The 23,062-nt window shown below is 49.3% G+C and overlaps 10 protein-coding genes across 19 annotated transcripts; 5 read left to right on the top strand and 5 right to left on the bottom strand.

Moving 5' to 3' along the window:
- Nucleotides 1-82: 82 nt before the first annotated feature.
- Nucleotides 83-10,493, bottom strand: FVEG_00931 (AGC/AKT protein kinase). Of its 7 annotated transcripts, XM_018887653.1 has the most exons (4): nucleotides 9,255-10,493; nucleotides 7,682-7,805; nucleotides 6,609-7,090; nucleotides 83-6,553 (listed from the first exon to the last, which is right to left on the bottom strand). In XM_018887653.1, exons 1-4 carry the CDS (start codon nucleotides 9,329-9,331, stop codon nucleotides 5,098-5,100), a joined length of 2,139 nt encoding a protein of 712 aa, XP_018743425.1. In that variant the 5' UTR covers nucleotides 9,332-10,493; the 3' UTR covers nucleotides 83-5,097. The 7 variants fall into 7 exon arrangements, with proteins under 7 accessions (XP_018743425.1, XP_018743426.1, XP_018743423.1 ...); XM_018887654.1 differs by having other exon boundaries at nucleotides 7,682-10,493; XM_018887651.1 differs by having other exon boundaries at nucleotides 6,609-7,805.
- On the top strand, nucleotides 1,155-2,460 carry FVEG_00929 (hypothetical protein; the record flags this gene model as incomplete). The annotated part of the gene is made up of 3 exons (XM_018887649.1): nucleotides 1,155-1,191; nucleotides 1,251-2,041; nucleotides 2,110-2,460. 3 exons carry the CDS (start codon nucleotides 1,155-1,157, stop codon nucleotides 2,458-2,460), a joined length of 1,179 nt encoding a protein of 392 aa, XP_018743430.1.
- On the top strand, nucleotides 3,229-3,965 carry FVEG_00930 (F-type H+-transporting ATPase subunit H; the record flags this gene model as incomplete). The annotated part of the gene is made up of 3 exons (XM_018887650.1): nucleotides 3,229-3,255; nucleotides 3,308-3,401; nucleotides 3,700-3,965. 3 exons carry the CDS (start codon nucleotides 3,229-3,231, stop codon nucleotides 3,963-3,965), a joined length of 387 nt encoding a protein of 128 aa, XP_018743431.1.
- Nucleotides 8,323-12,673, top strand: FVEG_14751 (hypothetical protein). The gene has a single exon (XM_018903723.1). It carries the CDS (start codon nucleotides 10,541-10,543, stop codon nucleotides 10,865-10,867), a length of 327 nt encoding a protein of 108 aa, XP_018743432.1. The 5' UTR covers nucleotides 8,323-10,540; the 3' UTR covers nucleotides 10,868-12,673.
- Nucleotides 12,674-13,021: 348 nt separating this feature from the next.
- FVEG_14752 (hypothetical protein) lies at nucleotides 13,022-13,717 on the bottom strand. Its single transcript, XM_018903724.1, has 2 exons — nucleotides 13,401-13,717; nucleotides 13,022-13,344 (listed from the first exon to the last, which is right to left on the bottom strand). Exons 1-2 carry the CDS (start codon nucleotides 13,534-13,536, stop codon nucleotides 13,232-13,234), a joined length of 249 nt encoding a protein of 82 aa, XP_018743433.1. The 5' UTR covers nucleotides 13,537-13,717; the 3' UTR covers nucleotides 13,022-13,231.
- A 356-nt stretch (nucleotides 13,718-14,073) lies between these two features.
- Nucleotides 14,074-17,508, bottom strand: FVEG_00933 (cytosolic Fe-S cluster assembly factor NAR1). The gene has a single exon (XM_018887659.1). It carries the CDS (start codon nucleotides 17,134-17,136, stop codon nucleotides 15,412-15,414), a length of 1,725 nt encoding a protein of 574 aa, XP_018743434.1. The 5' UTR covers nucleotides 17,137-17,508; the 3' UTR covers nucleotides 14,074-15,411.
- Nucleotides 14,086-17,385, top strand: FVEG_00932 (hypothetical protein). Its single transcript, XM_018887658.1, has 2 exons — nucleotides 14,086-14,644; nucleotides 14,708-17,385. The coding sequence occupies exons 1-2, from the start codon at nucleotides 14,478-14,480 to the stop codon at nucleotides 15,384-15,386; spliced, it is 846 nt and encodes a 281-aa protein (XP_018743435.1). The 5' UTR covers nucleotides 14,086-14,477; the 3' UTR covers nucleotides 15,387-17,385.
- A 195-nt stretch (nucleotides 17,509-17,703) lies between the features above and the next one.
- Nucleotides 17,704-18,876, top strand: FVEG_00934 (hypothetical protein). 4 transcript variants are annotated; one of them, XM_018887661.1, is made up of 5 exons: nucleotides 17,713-17,933; nucleotides 17,984-18,101; nucleotides 18,157-18,261; nucleotides 18,313-18,692; nucleotides 18,778-18,825. In XM_018887661.1, exons 1-4 carry the CDS (start codon nucleotides 17,928-17,930, stop codon nucleotides 18,600-18,602), a joined length of 519 nt encoding a protein of 172 aa, XP_018743437.1. In that variant the 5' UTR covers nucleotides 17,713-17,927; the 3' UTR covers nucleotides 18,603-18,692; nucleotides 18,778-18,825. The 4 variants fall into 4 exon arrangements, with proteins under 4 accessions (XP_018743436.1, XP_018743438.1, XP_018743437.1 ...); XM_018887660.1 differs by having other exon boundaries at nucleotides 17,704-17,933; nucleotides 18,313-18,876; XM_018887663.1 differs by having other exon boundaries at nucleotides 17,984-18,261.
- Nucleotides 17,937-20,252, bottom strand: FVEG_00935 (hypothetical protein). Its single transcript, XM_018887664.1, has 2 exons — nucleotides 19,519-20,252; nucleotides 17,937-19,466 (listed from the first exon to the last, which is right to left on the bottom strand). The coding sequence occupies exons 1-2, from the start codon at nucleotides 20,030-20,032 to the stop codon at nucleotides 18,877-18,879; spliced, it is 1,104 nt and encodes a 367-aa protein (XP_018743440.1). The 5' UTR covers nucleotides 20,033-20,252; the 3' UTR covers nucleotides 17,937-18,876.
- An 11-nt stretch (nucleotides 20,253-20,263) lies between these two features.
- FVEG_00936 (phospho-2-dehydro-3-deoxyheptonate aldolase, phenylalanine-inhibited) lies at nucleotides 20,264-22,414 on the bottom strand. The gene is made up of 4 exons (XM_018887665.1): nucleotides 21,957-22,414; nucleotides 21,827-21,881; nucleotides 20,855-21,757; nucleotides 20,264-20,804 (listed from the first exon to the last, which is right to left on the bottom strand). The coding sequence occupies exons 1-4, from the start codon at nucleotides 21,963-21,965 to the stop codon at nucleotides 20,653-20,655; spliced, it is 1,119 nt and encodes a 372-aa protein (XP_018743441.1). The 5' UTR covers nucleotides 21,966-22,414; the 3' UTR covers nucleotides 20,264-20,652.
- Between the last annotated feature and the right edge of the window lie 648 nt (nucleotides 22,415-23,062).

Below are 23,062 nucleotides of genomic sequence, written 5' to 3'. Positions count from 1 at the left end.
GGGGTAGCCGTGGGCCTGGGGGAATGAGAGAGAATTGTTTATGCGACATCATCAGACAAATACGATACTGCCAATGGTAGACTCTGACGTGGACCTCTGAGGCTATTCACACGTTGAAACCTCGGTGCCCCACGTGGGATGGCCGTCTGTCGTCGGATTGATCAATCTACCCGAGAGAGAAGCATAGTCAGATCTTTTACCAGATTAGGGCGCCTAGTCAAAAAAGAGAGTCTTCCCGACAGCCCAGATCTCACCTGCGGAGATATCCCTGTAGGGGTCGGCCGCCATTTCTTTCAGTCCTTGCAAGCTTGTCATCAATGATCACAGCCCTTCTCAGTGATTGAGTCCTTGTCGTATGCACTGGCAGGCAGGCTGAGCATTCATCAGCAATTGAGCGCGTATTCTAACACCGAGAGTTTACTGAAACAGAGAGGGCCTCTCCCTCTTGTTCGGATAACGGATAGAAAGGCACACGATCACACCTTTCCAACGGCGACAGTTTCAGCATCATGATGCCTTGACTGAAAGAAATGCGCCGTTGACCAATCGTTCCGGCGTCGTGACTGTGTCCTCAAGCGCTTAAGCGGGCAAACTGCCACCAGTTCGGCACTGAAACCCGCGATGGCATTAAGCCTATCTACTGGCGTGGAAAGCCATGAATAGCTGGCTGTCTGTGGCAGTGTGAGTGAAACCTTAATCGCTTTCATCTCATTCTTGACAAGGATTAACCAGGGCGGATCCGACAAAAGAGCTGACGACAACATCGATCCCTTCCCTTGGGTCCAAGCCTTGGGCTCAAAGGATCCGTCCCTTTGAGCCAGACTAACTAATCGCGGCACTTGTAATGTCATCTGCCGGGTCCCTTTGGTAGTATTCGACTTCGTAAATCGTCCCTTACCACCGGCACCAGGCGTTGTATCGCACAACACTGCCGTGGCTTTGCGGCGCGTAGCGTCTGCAGGCCAGTGGACGATCGTCTCAATATAGGAATGGCCCCCTGGTCTATCTCCAGTTGTGCTTTGTTTGTGCTTATTATATTTAGTACTTTCATTGTCCCCCTCATGTAAGATTCCAATCACCTCACTCGCAGTAAAAATCATTTCCCGTCTCTTCACTTCATCTGTCTCTGCCTCTGTTTCGTTCCCAAGAATACCATGAAGTCAACTTTCAGCACATCATTAGCGGTGCTTTGTAAGTCGTTCCCGTCAGCTCAGCACACCACTCCCGCCCAGCTAACAACTCTCCTTCAGCTGCCGCTGGCAGTGCAATTGCCATCACATCTTCTTTCTGCCCGGACAATGGCGACGTCTGTTTCCGATGGGGTGTCCCTGAGGCTTCTGCAAGCGCGGGATCTGGCAGCTTTTATTTCCAGATCAAGGCACCAACATCCGCACAATGGGCAGGACTGGGCACTGGATCCCAAATGGCTGGATCCGATATGTTCATCATTTACCAAGACGGCAACGGCAATGTCACCCTGAGCCCAAGGAGAGGTGTCGGAGAGGTCATGCCTCAGTACACGAAGCGAAGCGGACTCGAGCTCCTCGACGGTTCCGGAATCAAGGACAAGCAGATGATCGCCAACATTCGTTGCAACAACTGTGTTGATCTTAGTCTCAAGGGAACGAGCTCGTGGATTGCAGCTTGGAGGAATGGAAATTCCCTGGATTCGACAAGCATGGAGGAGCGCATCTCTGAGCACGACAAGCATGTGGATTTCAGCGTTGACTTTGCCAAAGCCACAATGAGCTCCGACAGCAACCCATTCACTGGCAGCAACGAAAACACCAACTCGAATTCTGGTTCTAGCTCCGGCGGTGCCGTGACACAGAACGGAAGTGGTAGTAGCCCCAGCAAGACTGTTCTGCGTGCTCACGGTATCATCATGTCGATTGTCTTCATTGCTGGATATCCTCTCGGTGCAATCCTTATGCCCATGCTTGGAAAGTGGCTCATCCATGCGGGCTGGCAAGTTGTCATGTTGCTCCTCATGTGGGCTGGATTCGGCCTTGGATACGTATATGCTCGTGACGGTGGCTACGTAAGTTCTCCCCTGGGGGATGCGCTCGCATCGGAACCTGTCCATCAGTACTAATGTGAGACTTTTAGTGGGGAAAACAAGCCCACACAACAATGGGCACTGCTGTTTGTGCCTTGATGACTCTGCAGCCTGTCCTTGGTTACATGCACCATCGGTACTTTGTGAGCCACCGCAAGCGAGGAGTTGTCAGCCATGTTCACATCTGGTTCGGCCGAGCCCTCATCATCATCGGTATTGTCAACGGGGGCCTTGGTCTTCAGCTTGCCAACTCCTCCAATGAGTACATCATCGCATACTCCGTCATTGCCGGTATCGCTGCCATCCTCTACTTGGCTGCTGCCTTTATTGGTGAGAGGCGAAGGAACGCTTCTCGTGCCAAGCAAATCTCTCCACAGATGTCTCAGGAGGAGGCACGATAAAGTATCTCGTTAACCTAAAAGAGGAGTAATATGGCGGAGCTGTAATGCTTAGAAGGTGTTTTTGGATATCGGAACTCGTGAATTGTGATACCATAGATTTTCGGCCCATCGGGACTGGATCTGATAAACGGCAAGATGTTTTAACTGCGATCTCAATCCTTGGCTTATTCTTCTTCTTTTCTTATTCTTCTTTGTTTCTTTGGAAATCCTTTTAACTTAGCATGTAACATATCAATAAACTTGATGAAAGGATTAGATCAAACAATTTTGGTGACCATTGTGTTGCGCAATATGGTTAGCATGAACTTTGGAAGCTGTTGCTCCATTGATATTCGAATATGGCAAATTGCGACAACTAGAAAGAGCTGAAAGGAGTGTGGTAGTAAGCAAGACTCTACCAGTCTACAGTAGTTGGATATACTCTCTCGAACAAATTGAGCATTAAGATGCATACTGACTGATCTCCGTGTAAGTGAATAGCCCGAGCAGAGAGGGTCCACTGCAACATATATAGATCGATCCTGGCCAATCACACCTCTCAAAGATCACGTGCCAATGATCCGTGAAGCTCCGACAGCCTTCTCAAACCTCAGGCATCAACTCCACGATAGCAAGGCCGAACCGCTCTAACCGGGGGAAGACGCATGGTCCAGTGCAACCTCTCACGATTTTTCCCCCAAAACCCTCAATCGACTTCGCCCTCGATCTCGCCCTCGCCCATCTCCCCCGGAGTTACCCCCTCAATTGAGCCACCACCAGCCATTCAAAATGCTCATTCAACTCTCCAGGGCTTCGGTAAGAACAAAAGTCAGGCCTAGGCGATGAAAAAATACTCATGGTTTTATAGCGCGCTCGCTCCGCCGTTGCGGCTGTTTCTCGTGTCGCCAGACCCAATGCCGTTCAGGTGAGGGGCTTCATTGCTCCCACTGTCTCCCGGAAAGGTAAGACTCTATCTACGCTGCTCTATACTCCTCGGTCAATTCCTTTGGGTGTCGCGAATACATCATCTCGATTGTCTATTTCTCCCGGTCGGACCTGTCCTATACCCGAACCTGTACTCCACCTAAGCTCCGACGTCGCCAAACAACCAGCATCAAATAAATGATATCAATCAGAGTTCGAATCATGGTTTGCTATATGGTCTCGCATCTCTCATCAAATTTGACAGGCCGTTACCCGATCAGCCCGAATATGATCTAACCGAACCAACGTTCACTTGCTGACATCATACCTTTATAGCCGACTTTGTCCAGGAGCTTTATCTCAAGGAGCTCAAGGCCTACAAGATCCCCGCCGTCAAGGAGTCCGATGCTGAGGGCAACGTCCAGACATTCAACCTCCCCAAGACACCTGCCTCTCCAGAGGAGACCGACCTCGCCAGCAACCTGAAGGAGTACGAGAGCATGGCCGTTGAGATTGAGGGTCAGGACAGCTCTGCCCAGTCTGGTACCCCCGAGGTTGCCGACTGGCTTGAGGCCGAGGAGGAGGATGAGCCTCACCACTAAAGCGTTTTCTCAACCTTTGGGAGCACATAGACTATCCCGACCGCAGCGCATTTTCGGGTATCATTTCTCACCACCCAGCGCCGCCGTTTCATGAGGGTAGCAAAAGAAGGGAGGCTGACACCAACTCACCCCCGAGAAGATGAGCCGGAGTGATAAAGGAGAAAGAAGAAGCAGAAGCAAGTGGATTGGGGATAAGAATCCTGTGTACATTTTCCTAAAAAATCAACCTTTTTTTCGGTTGCCCGTAGGAACTAATTGCGAAATGCGAACACCAAATGAAGCACAAGCAAATTGCTACAACGATCATTTGCAGGTGACTTTATACATTACGTTGCATGCTAAACCTCGAAACCCTATGTCTTATCTCCTGATGATATACGATTAACCGTGGGTCTACCTCTCAAGCTCCCGACCTGACGTTGTAGGGCATATACGGATCAGCCTTGTATGCCTTCTGACATCAATGATGTATCCATGACTTCAACCTCCCTCGAATACTCTCATGTAATCTAATACCAAACTTCGTTCATCCCTCAAGCTATGCTGCACTAGCTCTTGGTTATCGACGTCAGGTGGCAATCAACGTCATCGACAACCACAAGTCCGAGAAGGCTGGTAGGCTTGGCTCGAACTCTCCATAGGCTACTTACTATATCCAACAAGGACAAGTCTAGAATAAAACGAGAGACCGATTTCCCTTCCGGGTCCTTTCAAGAATAGCTGTGGCATTCTCATTTCATTACTCATATGGCCCTCCTGTCACTGCTGGGAATCAAACTAAGGAAAAATGGCCCTCAATGGAGGGATCCACCAACATAGACTTGATCCTCCTATTTTTGTGTCTCGTTCTCTTCTCTTCTCATTTTCCACAACCATAAAACGCCATCAGTCCCGTACAGCTCGACGATCAATGCAATGCAACACCAGCCGACCTCGATGCATATAATTCCACAAATTAGACATCCGTAACCCACATGCAAAACTGGGGAAGAAGAGGTGAGGTTTTTAAGTTTTGCGAAATATTACTTTTTGCTTTCTGTATGACACGTAGAGATAGATCAATCTCCAGCATGGTTGAAACGCCGTGGAGCTTGACTGGAATAATACTGTGCAGGAAAAAGGAGTTGCCGCATTATACGTCAAAGTGAGAACCACCCACCATGTGCTCATCATGTCCAGTCTTCACGATCCCGCTCATCCGGTTTGCCTTCCTGAGGTCAATGTCGTCGATATTGTCCCAATCGTCATTATCGCGGTTCCTGTGATGTTGTCCATCATCCATATCTTCATCAACGAGTCCTGCTCTGTCTCGCATATGATCATCTAATGCGCTTTCGTCAACAAACGTGAAGCCTTGAAAGTTGGCCTGAACGGAAGGAGAAAGAGGGGTTGAAGCGGCATAGCCTCGGGCCAACGCAGCAGCACGTTCGTTCAGAGAGCCATTCTGATCCAGCGCGGTCGTGAATTCCGGATCGAAGTATGAGACGTCCGTCTCAGACTTCAATTTGGGTTTGAAAGGTGGAGTGATAAGCTTCTTGGAGAGAAGAGTCCAATCGACATCGGCGAAGAAGGGGTGTCTCTTCAGCTCCTCGGCGTCGTCGGTCGCACCTAGTCTGTGCTTGGGGTTTCTATTGAGGAGTCCCTTGACGAAATTCCGTCCTTCCTGAGACAGGGTATCTCGAGGAAACCTCACCTTGCCGAAAGCAATATTCTTATACATTTGCTGCGTATCTTCGGCATAGAATGGGCTCCAGCCGCAGCACATCTCAAAGACCAAAACTCCAAGCGACCAGAAGTCCACCATCTTGGTGTAGCCAGATTCGTCTAGCAAAACCTCAGGCGCAAGGTATTCGGTTGTTCCACAGAAAGTATTGGTAGTGTCATTCTTTGTGAGATTGGCCTTGGAAAGACCAAAGTCACAAAGGGCGATGTGTCCGTTAGCATCCAAGAGGATATTCTCAGGCTTCAGATCCCGGTATACAATGTCGTTATGATGAAGGTGCTGAATGGCCAAGATCAGTTCGGCGATGTAGAACTTGGCTCGCTTCTCGTCAAACCGACCCTCTTTCTGTAGATGCCAAAACAGCTCACCTCCAGACATGTAATCAGTAACGAGATAAAGTTCTGATGGTGTCTGAAAAGAGAACTTGAGACCAACGATAAAAGGGGAGTCGGACATGGCGGTTCGAACCAGGATATTTCGTTCTCCCACGGTATGGGCAACTTCCTTCTTTTGCACAATAACCTTCTTCTGCAGAACCTTCATGGCGTAAATGCGCTGAGTATCCTTCTTTCGCACTTGATACACCTGACCGAAAGTACCCTTGCCGATGAGTTTCAGAATCTCGAAATCAGTGGGGCCAAATTGCTTCCTCTCTGCTCTGTGGTAGATGGCCTCGAGGAAGATCTCACCGGTTGGCGCATTTTCTGCCATAGTATCAGCATGGCCCTGCAGCTGGAACCAACCCTGGACGGTGGCACCAGGATCCTTGCTGGCCTGAAAATCAACATGACCTAGAAATTCATCGCCCGTTGCTCCATGATCATAGACCGAGACATCAACCAGCATATCATAGTCCACAACGTCGCTAGCCAGTGTCAGTAATGAATCTCTGACACAAATGTCCACAGAAGGCAACTTACAACTCGGCTTCGGCATCCCATTTTGGGTTGGTGAATGTAAGCTGACCTCCGGATCGGTTACGGAACGAGCCATAGTCATTAATGCTGGTGTTGCTGCTTTGCCTGCTCCTCATTGGAATAGCCAAAGGACGTCCAGAGTCACTGCCTGATCGCTGGATAGGGATACCACCAGCGACTGGAGGTGGCTCAACACTGAGGTTATCGTCCTCATCGATATGGTGGGGACCCCCGGAAATGAGCTCACTACGCTGGAAAACCACAACAACATAAGGGTCCCGACTCTTCCTAAGCCCGCGAGCCTCATTGATCTTGATTGTTAGCTTTCCCTTGGCGGCAGGCGCCTGGGCACCAGCAGAACTCCTTGGAGTCTGGGCACCGCTGACTTCAGCACCGTCATGACTGGTCCTTCCGGAGGATGGGGCTCTATCGGAGCCAGATGGTCGAGCAGCCGACATTGCTCGAGTAGGAGTCGAGTTGCCGCTCTTGAACGTCATACGAGTTAGCTCCTTGAGTCCATTAAGAAAATGCCACTTGCCGGGGGCAGCAGCTGAGCAGGCGCCTGAACTTGTACTGGGCTCAGGATGCGAAGAAATAATGGAGTCTTTGGTAGGTGCTGCGTTTTTGGAGGAGTCAAGTTCAGGTAGTGATGGGTCATTGGAAGTTTGGAAGTGGGTGGTGGTGAATGGTGAGGCTGTGGGTTTCTTGAATTGTGACTGTTGTGTAAAAGACTTTTGCTCGACCGTAGCCCTGCCATGCGCCCCTGAGTCTGCAGAAATCATGTCCTGGGAGATAGAACCCCCCGAAGACGAGGGCTGAGAAGTGGGTGGGGTTGGGTAGGGATCTGAAAGGTTATGCTCATCCCGCTCAGTAGTACTTGGCATAGAACTAGGACGCTCATGTTGAAGAAGCGAACGATCCAAAGCCGAGGACTCACAGCCGCGAGGAGAGCCTTGGGTGTGTGCCTGCAACTGCAGGCCGGCTGGTGGAGTGGGCACAACTGAAATTCGGTCTAGAGTGGTATCACTCTGTGACGAACTGGGAGCTGACGAAGGCGTGGAAGGGTATTTACGAACCTGGCCGAAGTAGCTCATGATTCCTGGTAAGCGTTTGTCCTGTAGATCGGGTTGAGGTGTAGCTACACCGGATCGAGGAGTTTCGAGACCAATGTGATCGGCGCCATCCTCGTCTGCCGCAGACCTGACGTTTTTGTTAATAACCCCATGCATTTTTGTAAAAGATTTCCAGTGAGTGAATAAATGCTTCTACGCCGAAGCACCGGCGCGGGGGAAAAAAACAAAGTGGGAACACTAGTTCATGACGGTTGCCAAGCGCGTCAACTAGAGGGTAAACAGGGCGAAGGCCGAGAGGGACCACCAGAGGAGATGAGATGGGCAACAACAGAAGAGGTGGACTCTGACGATGCGACTATGACGAGAAAAACACGGAATGGGAAGGCCTTTGAACTCTTGGTAGCCAGTGGTGTGTTCGCGCCGGTGTGGATGCGAAAGAAGCGCCAGGACCAGCGAGCGAGCAGTAGAGATTAGGATGGGATTGCCGAGAGCGGCCGTGTAAGACGGACTGTGAAGGGACCAAGTGGAGGCTCGATACTTGAATGTGCTGTAAGAAAGGACGATGACGAGATCAATTCTTTGCCGCGAGTAAAATCTCGCTTTGCGGCCGGGGTCAGGCTTGTCCAAAAAGCTTCCTTTTTCCCTAAGGACTTTTGCCCAAAATTGTTTGGACCAGGAGCAAAACGTCGAAAACTGAAGCTGATAGCGGGGCCGAACGCAGGGACTGACTCCGAGGCTGGGCAGCCTTTGGATTGGGCCCAATCACAGTTGGAGCGAGTCAGACCTGAGCTTGCAAAGTTGCAACATGGTCCTTGTATGGAAGAAAAAAAAAAGGCGGCTATAAGACAACCTGCCTGTTGCAGGGAAATGCGAATGCCACGGTAGCCATTGATTGCTCATGTCTTTTTTGTTCGTTTGGGAACAGGCTGCAAAGTGTTTTTGAGACGGCAGCGGCGAATGCTCGGCTCCACTGCGATGGCGAACTGAAGTCCAAGGAACGGCGGCACCCTGATTGGTGTTTGCGAGCTTCTGTTATAATGTCGTGTTTCCCATGTTTGCCAGGCTTTGCCAACAATATCAGGGCAAGGCTCGACGGCTGTTATGGGGAACCCATGCTCTGGCAGCCAACGCAAAAGCGAGACGTCGTCCTGCAGTGCGGTTACAGGGCAGCTGTCCACTAGATAGAGCCCAACAAGGCCCAATAGTGGGATGCAGGCCTGCGTGAACAGCTGTAAGTGCCAGCAGCGGTTCCATTTCCATGTGACGTGATATGGGTTCCCATCGGCAAGCGGTGTCGTAGAGCAAGGGATCCAATGGCAGCTATGGCTGGAAGAGGCGTCACTGAAGCTATTGAGCTCAAGTGCTGCAAGTCCGTCATCATCGCCACCACCGACTGACTACGCCTGGTGAGGGGCATGGCAGCACCACGTCGCTAGAGGACGGGACATCGATCTCGAGTCCCCCGCCAAAAATATGATGAAAAGGGCACCATATGGTTATAGCAATAACACGCAGGAGTAAAACAAGGCAAAACAATAGCTTCAAAGAACGACAGAGGAAAACATTATTGACGAACCTAGACATCATTGCTTGAGTTGCTCTTCGTAGCAGATCAAAACCTCCTCCCGCATTGGAGGTCTCAGTGCCCGTCATGGCTGGCGGCGAGGAGCTGCCGCGGCTTAAAAACAGGGCCGAATTGTTGCGGCGGAGGAAGAGAGGGGCGAAGCGGGTATATTGCGTGAGGTGAATCGTATAACGTTGTCGGATTGGGCGTCCGTGGCCCCAGGATCGTTGCTCGGGTCGATGGTAGGATGAAGTCGCGATAAGAGACGGTGATCAAGAGCGCCGACAGAAAATATGATGATTATTGTTGAGAAAAGGGAGAGGGGAAAGATTGAGATGGCACGAGCAGAAGAAGCGATGGAGATGATAATTAGACGTCTTTTTTGGGGCAAGGTCAAGGTGAGGTGGGCGTGGGTGACCTGATGCGGGCTCTAGGGGTGTTGAAGTTCGTACAGTGCGCAAGACGAAAGTCGGGGAGGTTGGAGTACTTTGCAACTTGTGTTTTCTTTTCAACTTGAAATTCGAGTATTGGTTCCCAAAATCAGATAAGCCAAAAGCAGACGAATTATTAGTCCTTGGGAGGGCTCGGTAGCCGCTAAGAGATGCTGTAGAGCTCTGAAATACTTGGATGGGGAGAGAAAGGTTGCATGATGAGGTATTCTATTCAGGTACTTGATTACGGTTCATGTCATCGGAGGCAGCGTCAAATACCTTTTAATGCTTACATCATCCTACTATTCCGGACTCAAACTCACTGCTTTTAGATCCGAAATGCAGCAACTTACGTTGGACTTTATGTTACAGTTGAGACGTCTGCTTTCTTCTCTGCGAGGCTGAATACATTGGTGTTTCGGTATTCGGCTTCACGACCCCAAACTTCCATCAGGATGATTTGAGTTGCACACTGATCTGTTTTCTGAAGTTGGCTCGGCGCCATCCGCTAAAAGGCTCGGGCTTCTTGGGCTCTTAGTTCTTGTAGAAAAAATAACCCCGCCTCTTGATAAAAACCGATAACGGGTTTGAAGATACGTTTGCAGTCAAGGCTGCATTGGAGATGAGTCTAGGGAGCTGAAGGTGGATGCCTCAAGAAATGTCCATGACATCAGCGCTGGAACGAGCTGATGGGACCAGGCCAATATTGTCGAACTTGGCTCTAACAAACAACCTGCGAAGGTAGGGAATTCAGGCATGACACCGTAAGTTGCCTTCTGGCTGCTTACAAAACAGCGGTGTCTTCTGGAAGATGCAAAACTCCCAAATTGGTTTGGATAATGGAGGTTGTCGGGTTTCAACTGAATCATGATACCGCACCCTACTGAGGCGTATCCACAGATTACAATACACACTCCACAGTGCGAGTGCGTATTTCGAATCGAGCTGCGACTTACACCAGCAGGGCTACCTAACAATAGGCCGGCAAGTGGAGGAGATGGTCCCTCTGCAAGTCTGCCATCGCAATTCCCATCTTCTGAGACGACAGGAAACAAACTTCCAACCACTCGCTCAAAGACTGATGGGGCTTTTCACTTCAGGCGGGGGTTCAACAAGAGTTGTTCATTGCTGATTGCATACGGAGTACTCCTCTTATATTACACATCATCAACATCAGCAACCAGCGGTACCTAAGGCTTGGCGAAAACTGCGTGCTGCCATTGCTTGGCTGATAGCCTGATACTTCACTTTGTTAACCGCTTTGCTAACCATGAGCAATACGGTGTCTGGCCCTAGCCTGGTTCAATAGCATGGCCAGCTCACTAAGAACCGTGGAGATTTCGGGGGTGAAGCATTATGATATCTTATTTTGATCATAATAACCCAATAACACTCATTTCGAAGGAACACATCTCTACCTAACTTTAGTTGACCTTAGCCCCCACCACAAGACAACACAAGAAGCCCAGAACTTAACAGGGTCTTTTTCAACTCTAGCACTACCTTACTGTGTCTGACCAGTGGACCATGAATATCTCGTGATAGGTCAAGGTATTCCAGTACATCTTCACAAAGTATCAATAACAGCCTTGCAACCCATAAGCTTATGGTCCCTTCCGGCTCGGGACGACTTCCTCGTTCCGTGAGGCCTAAAGGATCCAGCCGTGCCATGGCATGCATGATCCTTTTTGCCATTGTTCAATACAGCCCAGCTCACCAAAACCCAGGCCTGCGAGGTGACCGACCGATAGCACAAGTCGCCGTCTGCCGTATACTCTGGTTCACCCTGCTTTTCAGCCTCGGTGCATCAAAGTCGGCCTCAGCATCAATCATTTGTCATTAATCCGGTTGCCTACTGTGTTACACTGGATCTTTGGTGAACCGACAATACGGATACGGAGTCCCAACATTTGCATGTGGTCAGTAGGTGAGGCAGTTTAAGCGACTGCAACATGACTTCATTGCCACTATCTAGAACAAGGGTATTGTGTTTTGATCTGCTGCTTGAGTCATCTGAGGGCCTTGGTTGAAAGTTTGTTTCAGTTACCAGACTACATATGTACCATTCTACAGCACAGTACACTCAGGCTAAGGGATACAAGTAAAAACTCAAGACTTTGATCTTATAACTTAGCATAAGGTTTTTCTTCTCTTTCTTTTCTTTGGCTTTTTTTCTTTAAATTTTATATACATATATACATATAAATCTAGGAAGGATTAATCTAGAGTACCTATTGCTGAGTATACTTTAACACCATATATAATAAAGGTCTGATGCTTTCTTGCTCCCCAAGCTCAGGATGATATGCGCCGTGTTTCACATCTTCCAACCTAGATCTGATGTCCATACTCGTGTATTTAAAGAGACCTTGATCTCCTGTCTCAATGACACAAGTTCGCGTCCATTAAATATGATATATTTCCAAACAATATCAGAATCGGACAGGCATAACGTGGGTCCTAGTTTATTGTCCGTGGCTTCTCTGGAATTGCAATAAATCGCATGCTTCAGCTCATCCGTGGTTGGGTTGACTTCCAATGGGGACTTCACCAGGTCTGGTGTTCTCGTCTGTATCATTGTATAGACCAACCAAGTCATCACAGACCTGATCTTAGTATGGCGATTGATCGGCTTTCAGCTCTTGCTGCAACCTTCCCATGTGGCTGTTGTGTTACAATCCCCTGCCCTATTGGGCAATATTCCGATTGTGACACCTCAAACCAGACACATCGACTTGCTAGTGAGGTTTTGAAAGAAACAAAGTAACATAGCTTTGAGTGAACTGACAAGCACGCCAGGGCTACAGGGGCTCACAATGAGGCGTGACTAGTCCCGTAAGCTGAAATGCATGGCGCATCATGCCTGGAACACTGCGGCATATCACCGACCGCATCAGAGTTTTCATAATATATCCGATTGATTGGTGTATCACTAAAATCTTCGTAACAGAGAATGATAAACGACGAAATTGTGAATTGAATAGCCATGAAGCTCAACCAGTATCTATCACTTACACTTTTGGTGACAATGAAGACGGCAAGGCATTTGAAATATACTGCATTGCCTTAAAGAAGCTCACTTTACTGTGTTGTAAGCGAAAGCCAACTATGGACATAAAGGGCGAAACACTCCTGCGAGACTCTTCGTAACCTATTCAGTCGATCAACTACTGACTAATAGATGTAGTTGAGCTCAGCCCTGCTATATGTCGTGTGCCTGGCCCTGCTGGCGTAACTGACTATCCTGATAGGGCGTGTCCTATTATCTCTAAGTGCTCAAATCATCATGCAACTGAGACCAACAAGAGTACGTGCAAAAGGTCAAATAATTAGAAGTGCGTAACATATTGGGTCTGAAAGAATGGTTGCAATGGTATTAATAAGTCAATCAATGCAAAAAGATAGTTTACTATTATGATGAGGAGTAGAATAACACATTGTTACACTGAGTATCAGTGGTTGAAAAGGGGACTTTTCTTTCTCAATACGTTCACTGATAGATTGCGTTAAACATTTTGCTGTCAGAGATCAATCCACCTCGAGCAAGCATACAGAAACTCATACACTGTTCTGTTTCAACATCTGAAGCCACTTCGCCTCTACCTCTGGAGTAATGCCTTGGGGGTAAACCTGAAACGGTGCTCGAGGCTTCAAGGGATCAGGATAGTTTACTGGAGGACTCGTCAATGACTACACTAGAAAATGACCCTCGAGCCTAACAGCTTACGTATGCTGAGATGCTGGTCAACCAGCTTAGAGCGCAACGTCTGAGTTTCTTCTGCATTTCTCTTCGCGCTTGTGTTGGCGGCTTGGTCGGCCATTTCTTGTTGAGGGATGGGTGACGAACGTGATCCGCCAGCCATTGAAGCGGTCAACAGGGAATATCTGATGGATAAGAATAGATCTCGGCCACAAGATCACGGCTAATCGATGCCAGTGAAGGGCTATAAAGGGAGACCTCCAACAATGGCTCCAAGTACCTAGGGAGGTTCCTTAGGTTTGTATTTGGGGAAATGTTTACAAGACAAGAACTTGGTTTTCAGTGTTACGTACCTACCTATATACGGGCTACAAGACAATTCGATGAAATGCAACAGCATTTCGAGGTTAACAGCCCTCGGGGGGCAAGAAAACAGCGAACCTTGATATGGGGTATCAAAATAAACTCATCAAAAGTTGCCCTAAGCTAAGACTATATTACCTAAGTCTTTTTGTCATTTAGGATCGAGGTTCTGTGTTTTATTTCCTCCCCTAGACAGCCCACCTATTATGCCTGCTACTACCCCACCAACATGGATGGCAAGCCACCCCGCACTCGTCCTACGAAGTATGAAATCCACAAGCACTAAACAGTTGGTTGTGAAGAGAAACGAGATTTGTGACTTGCAATTACAACAAAATATGCATACAGACGATTTTTATTTCTTTCTCTGTTTGTCTTGGTATCCCTGCTTTGAGCTAAACTACGTACCGAGACTCGGGGCCTTGAGCAGAAAACGCCTAAATAAAAAACCCTAGACAATGCAGGTGCCTGACGTCGTGAATCCATTTTAAGCCAGCTCAGCTCAGCTTTTGGGCCTAACTTAACCAAAAACCCACCAGCATTGCCCGTCCTTTTCTTTCTTTTCCAATCTACTAACCCAACCGAACAAATATTAATTGTTGGCTGAACCTTCTCAACTCCATGCCCAACTTCACGATCTCCAATAACACTATCAAGCATCTTTTCCCCCGACGAAGACGACGGCGTTGACATATACACAATAAGCAAGATTGATCCTTGCGCAAGAAAAAGCTCTTCGCCATGGGCAAGAATACCGCAGTGATCCCTGACGCCTGGGAGGATGATTGGGAGGCTCAGGCAGACAAGATGGCCAGTGAACCCGAACAGCCAACACAGCCAGTGCCTTTGTCCAAATCGGAGCGCCTGGCGCAACACGCTGAGCAGAATCGCAAGTTGTGGGAATCTGCGTAAGCCCTCCAACCTCAGCAACATGTCTAGGTGTTACTAACATTGAGGATTCCTTGCAACAGCGACACACCACAAACCTTCCACTACATCGAGGCTGGTTCAAACTCGGGAATTCCTCTCACAACCCCGTTCAAACCACAAGTCAAAGTGCTCAGCCGAAAGCCCATCATCGCCAAGCGCGATGCTACAGCAGGGATGTCCAGCCTTTCATTAGATGACGATAACGAAACAAAGAAGGAGGTGCCGATGAGCCCAGAAGAAGTGCGAGCAAAGCAGAAGCGAGACAGAGAAGAAAAGCAACGTCGATACGAAGAAGCCAGAGCCAAGATCTTCGGAGAATCAACACCATCCTCAGGAGCCTCATCACCTGGCACAGTCACCCCGCCCAAGATAGATGGATACGCTGGTCGCGGCCGTGGCCGAGGAAGGGGCGGTTACAGGAATAACGACACGCGACAGATCGACAACCGCCAGCCTGAAAATCGTGCGTTTGATGCCCCACGAAGAATGCAGAACATGTCAGGCTCGGGGCGCGAACTATTCGACCCCAACTTCAGCCCAAAACCCGAACATCCTCCTCAAAGACGCCAGCCAGATCATCCATCACCTGGTAGGAGTGCAACTCCTCGAGATGAGCAGCAGCAATTGCAACCACGGGCACCAATTCGATCACCAAAAGGACCAGACGGAAGTGGCCGAGGAGGATTCGGGTTCGCTCATCGAGGCAACAGGGGCAGTTGATTATTTCTATCGACATGTTTTGCTTCTACCACCCACCTCCAATCTTTCCGGCTAGCTGCACCACGGTCTCATCCGTCGTTTTGTCCTTTCCAACATCGCTAATAACTTCACGATATGTTGTAAACGCCAGTCTGTCTAAGCCAATGCCTGTAACTTCCGCCCAATGCGCCAGGGTATCGTTTATATATGAGTGGGAAATGCCACCAACAGTCTCGGCAGTCCCAACAACGGAATCTTCAGTGCCCATCTCGTCTTCAGAGAAATATGCCTCGTCAACCTCTGATAACCACATCTTTTGCTCTTGGGGGCCTGGATTTCCGGAGTAATTCTTTCTTTCCATGACAACAGGGTCATCAGCTTTTATTTGGCCGCCGCCATTTGTACAGCCGCCAGGGCATGCCATGACTTCGACATAACTATACTCCAGAGAGGCAGCCTTGCCTGCAGGCTTCCGAGCACTTCCAAAAGGCTTGCCACCAGGCATTCGAGACGGCCTGGCCGGCTTTAGTCTTCGAACGAGGTTTTGGATGTTTCTGAAGCCATAATATCGGGCAGCACGGAAGACTGGCTCGCCATTCACCAATATTGAGTACTCAGCAACATCAACGTTACGGCCGCGTGTATGCACAATCTCTGCGCCAGGACTCTGTGCCACCCGGCTCTTGAGGATATGATATAGAAGACCCCCTGAAGTGCCAGCCTCGCGAGGTGAATTTCCGGTCCGTGTACGGGGGAAAAGAAACTCGTGGAGCTTTGGATCAGGGAACGGGGTTAGACATTTGCTCTGCAGCGGTGTCTTGGGGAGATTGAAGAAGTTGAGACCTCTTGACTCGGCGAGCATGAGAATCTCCTTGCTTGTAATAACACAGTCAACGTCGCGAACCCCGCGTCCCCCGGTATCCCCTTCCGCCCAGACTTCCTCAGTCAACTCCTCTCTACTTGCCTCCAGTTTCTTGTCAAAGCAGGGCATAACAGCCAGATGCCAGATGCGGCCAGGTGCAATACCCAGCTTTCGGCTCAGTGTTGTTTTTAGTAATGTGCCCATTAGGGCCTGTGGTGACTTCACCTTTGAAATATGGGGTAGAACGTGGGGGTGTGTCTTTTCCGCATAGCACACCCAACCGGGGCAGGACGAGGATAATATGGGTTTGACTGGGGTTGCGGTTCCGGTCTGAGAGGTGCCAAGAACTTCATCTGCTCCAAGAACGAGGGCTGCCTTTCTGGCAGTATTGGTATCAACCACCCATGTGAACTCGTTATTGTATTTGCCGCCACTAGCGATTCCAGAGGGACCACGAAAGAGGTTGTCCAGCATGTGCCCGGCATCGCCTTCTGATACACCTCCGCCACATGCTGCCGCTAAGTTGGCCCTTGTTTGAGGGCTCACGCTGACAACGAAGAGCTTTGCGTTCTCTTCCTCGAGCCCTTCCACTCTGAACTTGCCACTATCGTCTGTCACCAACTTCAGGGCTGGGGCTGAATCAAGAGTTGCGAGGACTTCGGCATGGCTCTGGAGGCTCACTAAGACAGCCTCGGCAGATGTAACACATCCAGAGCAGGCTAGACAGTCTGTGAGGGAGATCTGAGCAGGCGCATTCGAATTCGTAGCGGGCTGTTGGCCGTCAAGTATAACTTCGGTCTCGAGAGATTGCGGGGGCGGGGCAGCGGGGAGAGTCTCGACGGGCTTGATGCAAGCGACGCCAGGAGAGATGAAGTCGTTGAGGTCGTCGGCGGAGAGAATGGCACTCATAGTGCTGGTTATTTGAGGAGATGTTGTATGAGGTAGAGGAGGAGATGCCCTCGTTGGAAGTGTGAGAGCCTATCGATGGCAGGATATTCTGGTCGAAGTGGGAGTTGCCTCTCGGGAATTTTTAACTGGAGACTTGGACGTAATTATGACTGGAGCAAACTACCTAGGTAGCTGACAAATAAACCTGCAGTCTTTTCCTGAAGTTTGCAGCAATGGAAGATTAAAGAGAGGAAAAATTGATATCTGACCAAAAAGGTGTCAAATTCAGTCCAGAGATAAGGTATGAAATGTTTCTGATAGTCACTTAATCCCGGGATGGCATTACACATGGGCCTGGCTTTGTATAACTCCTCGGAGGACCGGACACGGCGAAGACGGCGCATCAGGCCGTGCTAAAGTAACAGATAGGCAATAAAAACGTTGCGATTTGCAATGGTGATTTTTAGACCCTCCACAGCCTGGGCCTTCGGTGGGATAGTGGACAGCGAGATCGGACCAGGCAGAAGCGGCTCTATACATTTTGGTGGCGAACCATTCAAGACATCCAGCCTCTCGGTTCGGGAATGTGGGGTTCCACGATGGAAGGCAAGCCGCATGCGATGGGGCACACATAAGGTAAGGTAGATACATTGTTGAAGGTGACGTCGATGCTTGGTCTGAGCCTCTCACATCTAGACGTTGATCAGCTTCAGCTTCAACTTGCATCTTCAATTATAGCTTCACCTTGACCAAATCGTAGCTTTTCTTTGCCTTTTGCTATCCTCGTTCAAACTTTATACACAATTCGAACAATGAGCGTATGCGCTTTCACTATCATGCTCTCAATTCACCGACTGACAACTCCCAGGCCATTGCTTCATACACCTATGGTAACTTTCTCTGGTTGAGCACTCAAGCTCTTCCTCTTATTGTCTGGCCCTCCTTTGTCGGGTCTCTTCTTCGACCTGACAATGAGACATGCACCAGTTAGGCTCTCCTACAGCTCCTCGCTATCGTGTCGGCTGCCAACTAAATCTCTAGCTTTGGAAACGTACTTTGCCCGCTCTTTAGGGCTTGCTCTTCTTGCGCTCAGCCTTACCGTAGTGGTTCTCTCAGGCGTTCTTCCTCTCGATTCTCCTTCCAAAGGTAGCAAACACCTCCCTTGTAGAGCCGCATTCGTCTAACTCCCGATGACAGAGGCCCCCGAAGGCGCACCGTCTCCCTATGCTTCCGCTGCGGTCCTTATATCCACCCTCCACCACGCTTCGAGCGCCTTTTACTGCTACGGTCGCTATTCCTGGACTGGAGAGATGGGATTCCTACTTGGCTGTGTAGGTAGTGCTGTCTTTGCGACCTTTGGATTGTACTGTGTGTTGTTTGCTGGTGATACAGCCATGACAAGCCGGTACCACAAGTTTGACCAGAGCACAAGCGGATTCCCTTTCAAGAACTCTCAGTCGTATCGGGCCAAGAAGAAGGCTCTATAAGAGGATGCTACGTGGGCATAAATTTATGTATAATGCTTCGATTAAACCATGATTTAGTCAGCTGTATTGGGAATTCAGAACCCGTGTATTGTAAGCTCCCAATTTCCTCATAACCCAACTCCATCAACTCCCTTCCGTGAGATATTTTTGTGGTGCAAATTTTTATGGTGCAAAGTGTGCAGTTACAGGTATAGCTGCCTTGCATAAGGTATCCGGCGATTGGTGGGCGGATTTTGTCGATATATTAAGATATTCCCCTTCGTGATAGATCTCCTTACGCAGTGAGCTCTGCCGCCTTTGTCCCGTTGGCGGTTCCCTCGGTTTCAGCGTTCGCACCGTTTGTTCTCTCGCCTTCGACGCTCTCTACGGCGCCAGGAACGTGAACATCGACAACCCCTGTAAGAATAGCCTGTCGTCGCTCATGCCAATTAACCTCGCTCTTGATGACCTGCGAAAGCAACACCTCCTTCTCGAGCCACTCCTTGTAATATATTTCCTCCCACTCTTTGCACTCTTTCGTCAGAGACTCTCCAATCTCCTCGGCCCATTTGCCCTCCCAATGGCACTTTCGGTACAACTTGTCGACAGGAAGCTCAAGCTCATCATGGGTGAAGAGATCTGGCGTCAATGGTGTGAAGTACTCGGCGTTAGATTCGTCGCCGTTGGCAGCATCGTCCATGTCATCATGGGGGCCTTGAGATTGTTGGTTGGTCTTCATGATGATTTTTATCTTGCCCCCCTTGCCCTGTGGCCCAGCTTGCATTGACTTGGGAACAGGGTCAGATGGACGGAGTGCTTCTGTCTCGTGAACCGTACGCATATGTTTAGCCAGTGCATCACTTCTTGTGAAAGACCTGTCGCATTCTGCAGCGAGTTAGTATGTTAAGCAAAGGAAAATCCGCGGAGGTGATTATACCAGGTAAGTAGCAGTAAAAAGGCTTCTCCCTTGTATGGCTGCGCATGTGTGCCTTGAGGGCATAACCACTGGCATGTGGTAGGCCCTTTCGAGTACAGCTCATCCACTCGCAGGTGTACTTCTTCTGTCGGTTCTCAATATGCGAATTATGGATGTGTTCGACCAGCTTGTCCATGTTGCCCTGGTCGCCGGCTGGACAACCATCCCAGTCGCATTTTGTGACTTGTTCCTGGAAGTCTTCTTCGTCGAGGCGCGCATTGATCGGGGAACTGGGGATATCGCCTGAGGTATCCGATGACACATCGGACATGCCCTCGAGGGGATCGGGCTCAGGCACCGCTTCGGCTTCGACATCAGGAACTACAGCAGAAGATGTAGTTGAACCGGCTTCGAGTCGCTGGCGCTTCGAGGGCCGCAGTGTTGATTCATCGTAATCGTGTCCTTCCTCTTCGTACTGGTCTGACTCGTCCACCGATGAGAGCGGCGACTCGGGTGGTGAGTAGTCGCGCACCATTGTTCGCGACCAGGATGCTCAGGCGCGTCTCCTTGTCGATGAAGCTGAGAGTGACTGCGCGGGGTTAATGGTAATTGATGATATTTGAATAGCGGAGAAGTCTAGCGAGCTGCTGGTTGATGATTGAGATACAGAAACTACTGCGAGTATCTTTGATAAGGGGGCCGATGATTATCTAAAAATGCGAGAACCTAGATTACTTGTTCTTCAAAAACGCCAGTTGGGAGCTTAGGGGCACAGTGTTAATAAGTTCAGACAAGGGAGCAATAACACCACGCCACACATAACAACTTAGCCATTACAGTGTGCGCGTCGGGCAGGGACAGTGTGTGATACACTCCCATAAAGAAATGACTGATTTACACAATGGAAACCCGGCTATTCTATGACAAATAACTTTATATCTTCTTATTGTGTGTTACTTTCCAGATTTCGCCCTTTTGTCTTATGCCTTTCATCTTTTATCTATCCTTTGAATCAAGATTCCATTAAACTCCAAGCCTTGAATCAAATACGCGAGCCATTGCAACGATATACAACCCCAATCCCAAAGAAGAAAAAATTGTTCTGGATCGAGCGCTAAACGTATTACATGCCCATAATGTGGTAGAAATCAGAATTTAGGCGCCGTTTGAGAGTTTTCGGCGGTCCTTCACGGCCTGCGCAAGAGTATCGAGTGTTGAGACCGTGTCTTCCCAGCTGATACAAGCATCGGTGATGCTTACACCATACTTGAGGCCCGATTTACCCTCAGCGGGTACCTTTTGGTTACCTTCGATAAGTTAGCTGAGGCCGATTCTGTTAACGATGATCACGACTTACCCTCGTTGATGTTACTCTCAATCATGACTCCCATGATGCCCTCCTCTCCCCTGGAGATCTGGCCTGCAATATCGGCAGCAACCTTGGGCTGGTTCTTGTGGTCTTTGGAAGAGTTACCGTGACTACAATCGACCATGACTCGCTGTCGTACGCCCTTCTTCTTGAGCGCCTCCTTGGCAGCAGCAATGCTCTCAGCATCGAAATTGGTACCCTTTGAGCCACCGCGAAGGATGACGAAGCAATCATTGTTGCCCTCAGTACCAACAATGGCGACAACACCGGGCTTGGTAACAGACAGGAAGTGGTGGGGGTGCTGGGCTGCACCAATGGCATCAATGGCGACGTTCAAAGAACCATCAGTTCCGTTCTTGAAACCCACGGGGAAACTCAGGCCACTGGCAAGCTCACGGTGAAGCTGGCTCTCGGTCGTGCGGGCGCCTATGGCACCCACTGAGAGCAGATCGGCGAGGAACTGGGGAGAAATAGTGTCCAGCATTTCACTAGCAATGGGCATACCCTTGGCTGTAAGGTCGACAAAGAGTTGGCGAGAGATTCGCAGACCCTTGTTGATCTGGAAGCTGCCATCAATATCAGGATCATTGATCAGCCCCTTCCAGCCAACAGTTGTGCGTGGCTTCTCGAGGTAAGATCGCATGACGATGAGAAGCTCATCCTTGTGCTTCTCCTTCTCTTTCAAGAGGAGGTCGCAGTAGGCTAGGGCGGCAGCAGGGTCGTGGATGGAACAGGGGCCAATGACGACAAGCAATCGGTTCTTCTCGTCGGTGCCATTAACAACGGCTACAGTCTCATTGCGACCTTGTAGAACGGTTTTCTTGGACTCGGGGGTTTGGGAGATCTCGTGTTGAAGGAGGTCGGGGGGAGTCAGGGGGTTGTAACCGCGAACTAGAAAATAATGAATATATGCGCTGGAAGGACGAGTTGGTTAAGCCAGAGCTATTGGCAGATGCTTACTTCTCCAATCTTCCGAGTCGGCTTGGTTGCCAACGTTCTTGTTGGGGATGAAGAACTGAGATCACTGTGAGTCACCCCTCAGACTGAAAGCAGAGAGCAGAGAGCAGAGAGCTCGAAGAGGTGGACTTACAGAAGACATGGTGACGGCGATGGTGGGGTCAGAGGGTATACAAGTCAGAATGGGATTTTAAGAGAAGAGAGGAACTCAATTGCGCGAATCTGGGGGTACCGCAGAAAGGGGCATATGATGAGAAGAACTAAGTGTGGAAAAGTAAGAATAACGTCAAGTCGTCTTGACAAGGGCCAAAAATTATGGTTTATGTGGTTTCCAGACCCTGACCTGTCCCTTTCTTCCTTCACTTTCCCTTTGCGCCGGCCTCGGTGTGTCACACTCAAGAGAGTCACTCCACGCCTTTCAGGTTCGATTACCCCGCCACTGATTGGATGAAATGAGCCTTGCCCCGCCCTCTCGCTGGCCGGTTTAGCAACGATCCCAAGAGGTGGAAAGCTCCAGATTTTTAACTTGACTCAGCTCAAGTGAAGAGATAAAAATGGCGAATGGCCACTACTTGCCACTTTGGCTGGTGGGTTTTTGCACTAATTAAAGTCAGATATTTAGGCGCAGCCGTTGGGCTGAACCCTTTATTATGTTGTTGATCTTGCGGGATGTCGAACTGGCCGACTGAATGAAATGAATGTTAAGGCGAATATAAATAACAGCTGGACTTACTTGAGTTGTGCAACACCATGTTTAATATGATTTCTGTGTGCTCCCTCCTACACCTACATCAACAGAGCATTCGTGCATGCATTTAGCCTTCCATTCTAATTGGTTCCATGTCACTCGTGACTGTTGGCTTTTTATCATTGTTCTGGAAGGGGCACCCCGGCGTTGTATTTCAGTACCGAGGTCGTCAGATACCTTACCTATCTGATCCAGCTTCTTTGGGGGGAAAGGTTTTCTGCGGAATGACAGCTTCGGCTGAGATAGACCGAATCAATAGGGAAAGCAGTATCTTAAGGAGTGGCAGCTTCTCGGGACAGATTTCCTCCCCCCTATGTGGCTAATCGAATGACAGCAGAACCAGGTAAGCTCGGTTGTGAAAGCTTCAGTTAATCGAAAAGGAAACAGAACATCGAATCGAGTAGCACAATAATTACAGAATGCCGATTTTTGTTTTTTTTTTTATTTAAAAAGAAAAGAAAAAAATAGATGTAATTATTTACACTTATTAA

This window comes from Fusarium verticillioides, chromosome 1 (genome assembly GCF_000149555.1).
Source record: "Fusarium verticillioides 7600 chromosome 1, whole genome shotgun sequence".
NCBI classification, from domain to species: domain Eukaryota; kingdom Fungi; phylum Ascomycota; class Sordariomycetes; order Hypocreales; family Nectriaceae; genus Fusarium; species Fusarium verticillioides.
This window is presented reverse-complemented; position numbering and strand designations above follow the sequence as displayed.

What these genes read in the sequence shown, in the direction of transcription:
- FVEG_00931 (XM_018887651.1), bottom strand. Translation starts at nt 9,331, where the DNA reads ATGACGGGCACTGAGACCTCCAATGCGGGAGGAGGTTTTGATCTGCTA. An exon ending in ACTCAAGCAATGATGTCTAG is followed by an intron (nt 7,806 to 9,254) that starts GTTCGTCAATAA and finishes CAAAAACGTCAG; the next exon opens with GTCTGCGGCAGACGAGGATG. An exon ending in TGGGATGCCGAAGCCGAGTT is followed by an intron (nt 6,554 to 6,608) that starts GTAAGTTGCCTT and finishes GACACTGGCTAG; the next exon opens with CGACGTTGTGGACTATGATA.
- FVEG_14751 (XM_018903723.1), top strand. Translation starts at nt 10,541, where the DNA reads ATGATACCGCACCCTACTGAGGCGTATCCACAGATTACAATACACACT.
- FVEG_14752 (XM_018903724.1), bottom strand. Translation starts at nt 13,536, where the DNA reads ATGGCTGGCGGATCACGTTCGTCACCCATCCCTCAACAAGAAATGGCC. An exon ending in TGACCAGCATCTCAGCATAC is followed by an intron (nt 13,345 to 13,400) that starts GTAAGCTGTTAG and finishes CGAGTCCTCCAG; the next exon opens with TAAACTATCCTGATCCCTTG.
- FVEG_00932 (XM_018887658.1), top strand. Translation starts at nt 14,478, where the DNA reads ATGGGCAAGAATACCGCAGTGATCCCTGACGCCTGGGAGGATGATTGG. An exon ending in CGCAAGTTGTGGGAATCTGC is followed by an intron (nt 14,645 to 14,707) that starts GTAAGCCCTCCA and finishes TCCTTGCAACAG; the next exon opens with CGACACACCACAAACCTTCC.
- FVEG_00933 (XM_018887659.1), bottom strand. Translation starts at nt 17,136, where the DNA reads ATGAGTGCCATTCTCTCCGCCGACGACCTCAACGACTTCATCTCTCCT.
- FVEG_00934 (XM_018887660.1), top strand. An exon ending in TGACAATGAGACATGCACCA is followed by an intron (nt 18,102 to 18,156) that starts GTTAGGCTCTCC and finishes CTAAATCTCTAG; the next exon opens with CTTTGGAAACGTACTTTGCC. An exon ending in TCTCGATTCTCCTTCCAAAG is followed by an intron (nt 18,262 to 18,312) that starts GTAGCAAACACC and finishes TCCCGATGACAG; the next exon opens with AGGCCCCCGAAGGCGCACCG.
- FVEG_00935 (XM_018887664.1), bottom strand. Translation starts at nt 20,032, where the DNA reads ATGGTGCGCGACTACTCACCACCCGAGTCGCCGCTCTCATCGGTGGAC. An exon ending in TTTTTACTGCTACTTACCTG is followed by an intron (nt 19,467 to 19,518) that starts GTATAATCACCT and finishes AACTCGCTGCAG; the next exon opens with AATGCGACAGGTCTTTCACA.
- FVEG_00936 (XM_018887665.1), bottom strand. An exon ending in CGACTCGGAAGATTGGAGAA is followed by an intron (nt 21,758 to 21,826) that starts GTAAGCATCTGC and finishes ATTATTTTCTAG; the next exon opens with TTCGCGGTTACAACCCCCTG. An exon ending in TGAGAGTAACATCAACGAGG is followed by an intron (nt 20,805 to 20,854) that starts GTAAGTCGTGAT and finishes AACTTATCGAAG; the next exon opens with GTAACCAAAAGGTACCCGCT.